Genomic DNA, 10,087 nt, shown 5'->3' on the forward strand with positions numbered 1-10,087 from the left:
AGGAGCCTTCTCTTCTCCAGCTGCCCCAGCCCAGCTCTCTCAGCCTGGCTCCAGAGCAGAGCTGCTCCAGCCCTCGCAGCAGCTCTGGGGCCTCCTCTGGACTTGCTCAAGCAGATCCTAAATCTAACCTTACCACACCACACCCAGTAGGTAAAGCCTCATGATGCTGCTCTGTGGCCTGTGAGAGGACAGCAGCCTTTGTCCAAGTTCTCCCACCTTGGTGGCTGTCACCGCTGTGGTCAGGGTCGCGTTCTTTGACGAGGAGCCGTTGGAACTTGCTGGTGACGTCTGAGCTGCCACAGATTTACTGTTTGCACCGTTTGCACCATTGGCTGCACTGGCTGAGTGGGAAAAAGTGAATTTGAATCCCCCAGCTGAAGTCCTTTTTGGAAGATTCTCTTTGTCTTCACTCTCCTTAGCTGAGGGACAAACAGTGTCACACTTCAGTATCCGCTGTACTCCACTGAGTACAATCCTCATCACAGCATCATCACAGCACAAACCCCATCTTATGTCTTTAATTCAGTTTAAATCAACAGCTGCCCACTAACCTCATTCAGAGCACATCAGCATTCAGACTGTGAATGGCACAGATGCTGCAGAGACCGGGACACTGCTCGCTCAGCACTCACAGTAGATGTAAAGTTCTGCTTCTGAATGTCATTTAAACTAGATGCATGCTTGAAGCAACTGAAGTCATTACTTTAATCCTAAGATAGCTTGCAAGGACATGTTAGGAATTCATTACCTAATTACAAAGAATACCCTTACTCCTGCTTGTGATACAGAGCATGAGCAACTGGTTTGTTTACAAGACACCCCACGCATCTGCCATAGAGAATTCCAGTGCTGAGAAGCTGAAATCGAGTCAATACCTTTTTTAGTTTCCATAAATTTTTCATAGCTATCTGGAAAATCATCCTCCTGTTTGGACTTCTCAACTGGAGGCACAACAGCTTCACCTTCTTCCTCTTCGTCTTCATTGAACCACATTTCTTCATCCTCCTCTAAGGCTCTTGCGTCTCTGCGAAATCTATTGCTACGCAATATAGATGGAACACTGTAAGAGACACAGGAGAAGTGATTCCAGTTTCGCCTGCTGCTTCACACTCAGCTGGGATCACAAGTGGCTTCTCACACTTCAGAACACATTCAGTGCATCTGACAGGGCAGTCCAGCTCCATCCACAGCCCGGCCATCAACACAAGCATCACCAAACCCCAGCTGGCGGGAAGGCAGAGTGGATCCTAACTCTGAGCAGCAGCAGAAGATCCTGCTCTTTGGAAGCTCAGAGTTTTCTGAACGTAACATTTACCACACTGACAAATTGCAACGGTACCTCAGCAGGACACAGAGCAAGTCAGCTGGGGTTTACTCTAACTGGAGAAGCTTTCATCAGGAATGAAGAACCACCCCAATCCCAGCCTTCTGCCTTTATCTGCCCTCTAGGAAAGAAGGGAAGTCTCAGACCACCTGAACTGGGTCGTACCTGTTCAGTTTCTGGTTTTGTCGGTCTTTTTCTTGCTCATATTTTGTCTTCAGTCCCTTGAACGTCTGAACATACTCAATAGATTCAAGTGCATTATAAAAGTTTTCAACTATATGTGCAATAAGGGACTTAATATCTTCCTGCAGAGGAACAGAGCAGGGTTTCAGAGTCAAACATTAACATGCAGAAGCTGGGAAAGCTGTAGAATGTAGTTTGAAAAGTAATAGATTCATTTTCCAGAGTCAAAACATGACTGTAAAGAACAAGGGTGAAGTCATCAGATGAGTTAATAAATGATTAATGAATAATTAATTAAAAAGCTGAGATCTAGAATTAATTATTAATTCCCCCTATAAACAGACAACACACTCGGTCCTGTTCCACTTCTGCCTGCGATAGTTTGATTAAACCATGATGCTTGCTCTCTAGGATTAACCTTCTTGAGAAAAGCAGGAGTTCAGCTGTGCCCTGCCCTCCCCACAGGTTTAAGCTCTTTCCAGGACTCAGTAACTAAAACAGCACCATGGGATAAGGCACCTTCTGGTCACTCACCCTATAACAAGTCTCACTATATCAGGCAAATCTCAATGTTCTACCGTGCTGGGGAAAGTCACCCAGAGACACAACACATTTCCTTCTTGCTGGACAAGACACCAGCTATGATATCCCATGAGTAAAATCCACCCTTCATTTCCACAGGCCACAAAGACTCCCTGAGAAGGCTCCCACACACCAAAACATTTGCAGTGAGTGGCTCAGGAGCTGTTGCAAGTCCTTGTTTTGCACCCCAGCAAAACAAACAACTGGGTGCTCCTGCTTGTCCTGTCTGTCCTGTCCACATCCACAGGGTTCCTACAAACATTGCTGGTGGAAAAGCTACTGATCCAAAGCTGACACTGGCCAAGTGTGTTGGATTTTAAAGGACCAACGATCACTCACATTTATAACCAACTAGTCTGATTTAGAGCCAAAAATCACAGAATCCCAGCCTGGTTTGGGTTGGAAGGGACCTTCAAGCTCATCCAGCTCCAACCCCTGCCACGGGCAGGGACACCTTCCACTAGAGCAGGTTGCTCCAAGCCCCTGTGTCCAACCTGGCCTTGAACACTGCCAGGGATGGGGCAGCCACAGCTTCTCTGGGCACCTTGTGCCAGCGCCTCAGCACCCTCACAGGGAAGAGCTTCTGCCTCAGAGCTCATCTCAATCTCCCCTTGGGCAGGTTCAAGCCATTCCCCTTGGCCTGTCCCTACATCCCTTGTCCAAAGCCCCTCTCCAGGTTTACTCAAATATAACATATTTCACTGAATTCCTCAAAGCTTGGTCCAGACACAAGTCTATGAAGGGACAATGCACCTAAACAAGCACGAAGCAGCTCACTGCCTCCTCTCTGTTGGATATTCATCTATGGGATTTTAGGTTGCGATTTTAAGCAGTGATAAACTGTTTCAGGGAAAGATCTGCAGTTTGTACTTCCACCTGAGGCACCACGTACGTGTAAGAGCTGCTCAACTTACCACTCTGATGAATTCAAACAGCTCAATCACAGCAGAGTTGAGCAGATTGTACCTAGTTCCATTATCCAACAGAGCGTTTATAACTGGTTCAAACAGGTTTCCCTTGGTGATGTAACGGTTATAAAATTCATCTTTTAGGCCAATTATCCTCCTCATAAAGCGAAGAGCACCTGTATGAAGAAAGAAATTCAAGGATTTAACAACCACATGCCAGGGCTCCAATCTGCTTCCCTTGGAAAGAAACCTGCTGTTCAGGAGAGGAAGACGTGCCCCAGAGCAAGAGCATTACAAAGCACTGATAGCTCGGGGGAAGCACTTGCTGACAGGTAACCTTTATTTCTTTCTTTGACTTCCCCGGGTATTTAAACGTGACCAGGGTCCATTCGTTTCTTGCTGATAGACAGCAGCAATAAACTTTAGCACATGTGAAGTTAAATTCTTAGCTCATTCCTGTGCTTTTCTGCGTTCCCCTCCCAGAACCAGCCCCGTATCTTTAAATTCACAACATTTCCTCCACAAGGAGCTCTAGATTCAGGACGTTAAGGAATTACAGTATTTCCATTTAAATAAGACAAATGCTCCTTAAGTCATCAAGACTTGAAAGGATCACTGTGGACCTCACAAGATACAACCACCCTCCTCCCACCACAATGGCATTGGTCTACGTTAACAGGCATCTGCTACCTTTTTTCAACATTACTTAACAGCCAGTCAGTGACAAACAGCAAATTAAATGAATTTGGAACTTACGTAAAGACTTTTACACATTCCACACAGAACATGAAATGCCTCAAAGAAGGAAATCACAACAGCTCCGTACTCACACAAGGCCAGAAAGGTGTGTTTTGAATTCATCAAGACCAGTACTCTCCTTAGCAAATCTTTGTTCATAATGTAGTTCTTGATGTGATACGTGTGGTGCTCCACACAAAAAGTCAGCAGCTCCAAAATTAAGGCAAGTAGTTGTGCCGTTTGGTAATTATCTGCAGGAAAAATTAATGCCTTAAGTTATATATATATATATGTATAAAGAAATCAAAGTACTGTCATGCACCAAAGCATCACCAAGCTCAGCTGCTCTTCCAGCTCCTGACACTGCTTTAGGAAATGGGACACTGGGTCGGAACAAAACCACTACCACAAATTTGGTGTTATTTCCCCCCTCAGTCACAAGAATCACCCTGAATTGGCAGCAGGACTTGTCCAGGACCAGTGAGTCACTGGTTATAGCAATGCAGGCTGACTGTATGTAGGTAACAGAACTGTAGTCCTGTGAACCTAGTTAGCAACGGCTTTTCATAAGCTCCGAAGTCTGCACAGATAAAAATCCAACCTGTAAAAGCTCTGCTGTGCCTCTTTAGTACATGTTCTGCTAAAAACCTCCAAATCCAGTAACTCAAAAGCAGGTGAAAATGTTCAAAATCATGGAATTACAGAATGGTTCGGGCTGGAAGGGACATTAAAGATCATCTAGACCTCTGAAGATCATCATTCCTTCAGCTTCCCATCATCTCAGGTGAGGCAAAGCACCTGCACCTATTTCAATAAAAACTATCAAAAAAGAAAAAGTATGGACATTCCTAACTTTTTGTTTTAAGGAAACCCACCACACAGCAAACAAAACAAGTTTAGAAACTCAAAGTCAACTAAAACTTACCAGGACAAATTGTATTACTCTTCGTGGACCCAACTACTGCATCTGATAAAGAAAAAAATAAAGCCAAACATCAGGAACAGGTTTTCTAAGGCCTGTAAATATTTAAAAACTCTGTAATATTTAAACCATCAGTTCCCCCAATTGTTCAACCTTTTCATGTAAGCCCAGGTTTCTGTAAGCTACAGGGAAATAAAGATACAGCAAGAATGCACTTTCTATGTTCAATTTATATTGCAAAGCTTCAAATCCAACTAGGTAAAAACACACAATCCAATACTTAGGAACATTATTCCTACCTAGACTGAAAGGAAGTGCCTATTCTCAATGTTTCAAATAAGATTATGAGTTCTACAGATACTCTGCAAGTTCTCTTTTCACATAAACCCCATAAAACATTTATTTTTGACATAATATGATAAGATGGGTAAAATGAAATAATGTTTTTGCCAACTACATATTGCTTTGATTTAATCTCTTGAAAGAATACTGGGAACAAACTCTGACTGGAGAGGCTGTAATGATGTTACATTTCTGTCTGCAAAGCACCAGAGGCAAACTGGTGCTTGTTATCTGCGTGTGCCAGAAGAGATTCCAGTTCTGTTCCTGTGGCCAGGGAAAGTTAGGAAAGAAACAAGAGACAGGAGTTCCAAGCTGTATTGCTTTGAAGAGATTTCTCTTAGCATTTCTATACACAGCCAAGGGAAAATCAGTCTTAGGAGTCCACCACCTGAGCACCCAACACCCAGAATCACGTAACCACTGATGAATGCCACAGGGTTTTGTACGCTTTCAGATAAAACTACCTCTCAACTAAAGACACTCTGCTTTACAGCAGATATCCTTCAAAATTATACCAGTAAAATGAGTACATAAGTAACAAAACACATCCAAGAGAGAAATCTTTCACAAAGCACAGTGTAAAGATACATTAATGCTCAGAGCTGCACGAAAGAGCTACTCAGACTCTGCCCACAGAACCCCTTCACTGAGGAACACCAGTTCTCAGCAAGTGTATTCCCAGCACACACCATGGGCTCCTCCCTGCTCCAGGACTGTAAAGCACTTGGAAACATTACAACTCCTAAAGGGAAAACAACCGATAAAAATGAAGATTACCTTTTTCACATTTATCTTCTGCTGTATTGGCCAGAAGCGGTGCAGTGAGAACGTGCATACAATGGTTGTAGAAGAAATTGAGAAATTCACTTTTTTCTGTTTTCTGAAACAAATACAAATTGATTAAACACTGGCATTTGTGTCTAACCCTTTAAATAAGAAACAGTACCACAGGAAACAGCCTATGGAGAATCCTATCGACTCCTTCAGCTCTGCCTGTACCTATTTGGTTGGGGCTGCAACACTGCTGTCACTCAAGGAAGATGTATTCCTTTATTTTGGGAAAAGATCTGTGAGACATCAAACCAACCCAGCTACCGCCAAAACAATCCCCACCGTGGATACAAATACACACTGAAAACACATCAGTGACTCAAAGTGCTTGGCAAAATCTGCTTAAACCATTCTTAAATGCAGTAATTTTATCCATAACAACCTGCAAACCTTTTTTAAACTGAAGAACAAGTATCATCTGGTCCATTTTACTACATTCTATACAAAATATGTGTATCAATATGTGACTCAGATTACAATCTGTTTTCTTACATGGAGTATGCATTAAATTACAAATACATTGTACTCTGGTTTGGATTCAGAACGTCAGCAGCTGAAACAAAGGAGCGATCCAAGTTTTAAAGCTATTTTCCATAAACTGCCTATTCTTACTTTGACATCTGAACACAAGTGAGCAATTTGGAATCCAACAATATAAATAAATCCTTTGGTATGCCACTAGTTGGATCAAGTTGCATCTTTATTGTGCCACTGGTATTAAAACACTGATTTGGTTTCATGCAAACTCTACCAGACTCTCTTTCAGTATTCATCATCCAGCTAGCAGGTTATGATCAGACTGGTGCTGCTTCACTGAAGCACTGGACTGCCTGGTTTCAGAAGTACTTGTACAACACCACATACTTTCGATTATCAACAGCTGATGGAACTTTTAGCTTATTTTTCTAAGCTTGAATTCGGTATCAGAGCACAGACAACACTCAATAATAATAAAAGAAAATATCTTCTTTTATGCTCTGACCGCAATAACAGTAATAGAGTATCAGGTTATGAACTTTGCTGAGACATTAAAGTGTCTTTACCCCTTTGGATTTTCTTACATTAGCTGTGGCCAACATATTCTCTGGATCTATCAGAGTCCGCAAAAGCCCCATCAGCTGCACGGCTCCCCCGAGCTCGGGATCGGTGTCACAGATCATCTGCTCAATGACCACGTTGATGAGGAGGATATCCTGCAACAGAGCCCAAACAAACCACAAGGGAATCAGACACAGTTTCAAGAGCAGAATAAGTTCCCAGTTACTCTATTAGGTTTCTTTTTTGCACAACCCCTCACCTAAAATCATCGTTAGGCTCAAATACAGTCTTATTACCTGGAACACCAATGTGCTCACAAATCTTTGTACCATAAATCTACGCTTTCCTGAGCTCCTAGCATCTACATTCTGGGGCTAACTGTATCCCAAATTGTGCAGAGGTTGGTTTTGCTGTGGTTTTTTCCCGTTTGCTCTAAAACTGGTATATTCAACAAACTTCAAACTACTTTTACTTACATCATCACTCTGCTGAGCCTCTTGCATTACAAATTCTCGGACCATGGATGGACTAAATTCTACTAGATAAGAAAATATATCTGTAGCAGCAGATCTAACTTGCAGATCATCCATTCCCTAACAAAAAAGAGAGAACAATTTATTAGAGTAAATCAAATTTGAGATTTATTATCTATTTTCCCCCTTTCCTCCCCTGGATTCACAGAGAGCCACAGGGTGCGAGGCTCTCTGTGAATCCAACAGCACTAATTTAGGCAGGAAACATTTCTACCCTACTTGCTAGAATACTTAAGACACTAATATCCTGTACCTGTTATCCAGAGTTTAGTGATCTCCTACAAAAGGCCCAACTGCACAAATCAATTCATACAACATTTCCTGTACTCATTTATAGACACAATAACTAATAATTTATATGATTTTCCCTGGTAACTGAACAATTTCTAAGCCTAAAATATTGATGTAACAGGAAACATGCTACAGGCCCTAGAAAAGAATAATGAGATTAGGGCTCATCTGATCACTGAACACCTCAACAGCCCATGTCCTTCAACAAGTTCACATGTTTTTACCCTACAATATAAATCTCCTTGAATTTACAGGTTGTGAGTCACAGCAGCACTGGCACATGAATGACAAGAGTCAGGCAGCAAGAGCTGCTCCCACCAAAGGAGTGAGAAAAACGCATGTTCTCACATTGCTGATTAAGATGGATTAATCTGCTTTAGACCTCTGCAAAGACAGGATTAGGTGATCTTCAGATAGGAACAAGCTAACAGGTCAAGATGAGCTAAAAATACTTCTTTGGCACCATCCCAGTAACAACAACAACAACAGAAAAGACATCAATCAAGCTGCCACATGAGAAGGAGTAGCCTTCAGTTTTTTTACACTGAGTTTACTACAGACTTCTCCATCGTCAAAAGTAGAAATTATAATAAGAATAAACATCTTTTGGATTCTGAATTGGAAGCTGAGTAAACCTCAGCCTTCAGCAGAGTGAAGCTGTGCAACCAAACCTACACACACAGTGGCTCAGCAGTACTGGAAACCTGGTGAAATGGCTGCGGGGTTTTCAATGTTGTTAAAATCAGTGCTAAGTTCTCACTCACCATTACAATCTCAAGGGCTGGAAGAATTCCCAACTTTGCCAACGTTTTGAAAAAAGCATCTCTGTTCTGAGGTTGTAACGTCTGGGAAAATGCACAGAATTCCTTGAAAAAGTTAACCTGTAACAGGGAAAAAAATCATTGAAGGTGTATCTGAGTCAGAGAACTCTCTGGAAGTAGGAAACTGCTACTACGTGTATCCGAGCTTGTGCACTGGCTGCTATGTGCCTTCCTAGAAAATGGTATATTCTAGTTCTCCTTCCTCCAACCTTGAACAACATCAATAAAGCAAAAGACAGTTAAAAATGAACGAACAGAAGTTTAAAAGGTTGAAATTTACCCCAGAAAGAAACACAGGGACCTTGTAAGTGACTGTGTTATCTCAGCCAGCACATGAAGGGTTCATCCTCTTGCCTGCTGCACCTTTTGTTGGGAAGAACAAAACCTAACCCTAACCCTTGCCAAGAGCAAGATTTCAACAAGGCAATTTAAGCTGGCAAACATACTGAAGGATAAATAATGTTTGTAATATCTACATTAAAGGACTAGTAGTAATCCTCAGTCATAGGACTTAAGAAGATCATTTCTGAATGCATAAAGTACAGTGACAAAAGCAGCGTTTAGATGACAAATAGAAGTGATAGGGTACATTGAAGAGTACCTGGAAGAAACTATACCCTTAAGCCTAGGATGCCAGCTTAGTGCTAGTACTTTCTCAGCAATAAATTAATCATTTAGAACAAATAAATCAGAGTGAGGAGTATTTGTCTATTGAGTACATAAAGGAAGACTGAGCTACACTGGAAATGGTTCTGGGGTTAGAGAAACGCGTCAGTGACTGCAGAACTCGCAGTAACTCTGTTACTATTTGTACTCGATCTGAGTAGTTTGAAGCATTCACAGAACCACCCTGACCCCGACTTACCAGTTCACACCGTTTGTCATCATCTGTAGCTTCATCTGTTAACTGTGCAAAAACTTCAGACAAAAATTTCTCGTCTTCCTGCGTGACACACAAGAGGAACACAACTTACACAACGCGTCTTGGGAGTTAAACCATCCATCTCTACTGGATCCCACACTGTAGAAAGTCAAACTGAACCTAGGCTTAACTTCAGTTACAGACAAAACACCATGAGTTAGAAGATTTGTAGATGAGGGGTTTTCTTTTCCTTTTTTTCTCCACACCTCCCTGACTTTATCACAAAAGGGAAATGCAGAGTACACGCTCAGGAGGATCATTTCCAGTGTATTATTTCAGGATTCATTCTGTGCAGCAGAAGTAGGTCCAAGAGACCAGAACCATACGTTAGGCAGAGCATAGGTGACAACTACTAAAACTGCTCTCCGAATGACCCACGCACTCACTGTATGATTTGCCACAAACCCAAATTACAAACACTGTCAGTCTTCCATACAGCCCCAGCCTGGTTTGGGCTGGAAGGGACCCTAAAGCTCCTCCAGCTCCAACCCCTGCCACGGGCAGGGACACCTTCCACTGGAGCAGGTTGCTCCAAGCCCCTGTGTCCAACCTGGCCTTGAACACTGCCAGGGATGGGGCAGCCACAGCTCCTCTGGGCACCCTGTGCCAGCGCCTCACTTTTGCTCCAGGCTCCCTCCCTGCACCTTCATGA

The 10,087-nt window shown here is 42.6% G+C and overlaps 1 protein-coding gene across 1 annotated transcript in view; it reads right to left on the reverse strand.

The window, feature by feature from the left end:
- The window catches only part of SMEK2 (SMEK homolog 2, suppressor of mek1 (Dictyostelium)), a gene marked incomplete at its 5' end in the record, with an annotated part of 10,866 nt that extends 1,384 nt beyond the window's left edge, over positions 1-9,482 (reverse strand). The window contains 11 exons of the mRNA XM_010024645.1: positions 217-419; positions 876-1,060; positions 1,490-1,629; positions 3,004-3,173; positions 3,828-3,986; positions 4,661-4,702; positions 5,777-5,879; positions 6,892-7,023; positions 7,345-7,461; positions 8,457-8,573; positions 9,379-9,482. Of these exons, the coding sequence (XP_010022947.1) occupies positions 217-419; positions 876-1,060; positions 1,490-1,629; positions 3,004-3,173; positions 3,828-3,986; positions 4,661-4,702; positions 5,777-5,879; positions 6,892-7,023; positions 7,345-7,461; positions 8,457-8,573; positions 9,379-9,482 (1,472 nt within the window). The remainder of the gene's footprint in view (positions 1-216; positions 420-875; positions 1,061-1,489; positions 1,630-3,003; positions 3,174-3,827; positions 3,987-4,660; positions 4,703-5,776; positions 5,880-6,891; positions 7,024-7,344; positions 7,462-8,456; positions 8,574-9,378) is intronic.
- Positions 9,483-10,087: the final 605 nt, after the last annotated feature.

This window comes from Nestor notabilis, unplaced genomic scaffold (genome assembly GCF_000696875.1).
Source record: "Nestor notabilis isolate BGI_N333 unplaced genomic scaffold, ASM69687v1 scaffold30981, whole genome shotgun sequence".
NCBI lineage: Eukaryota > Metazoa > Chordata > Aves > Psittaciformes > Psittacidae > Nestor > Nestor notabilis.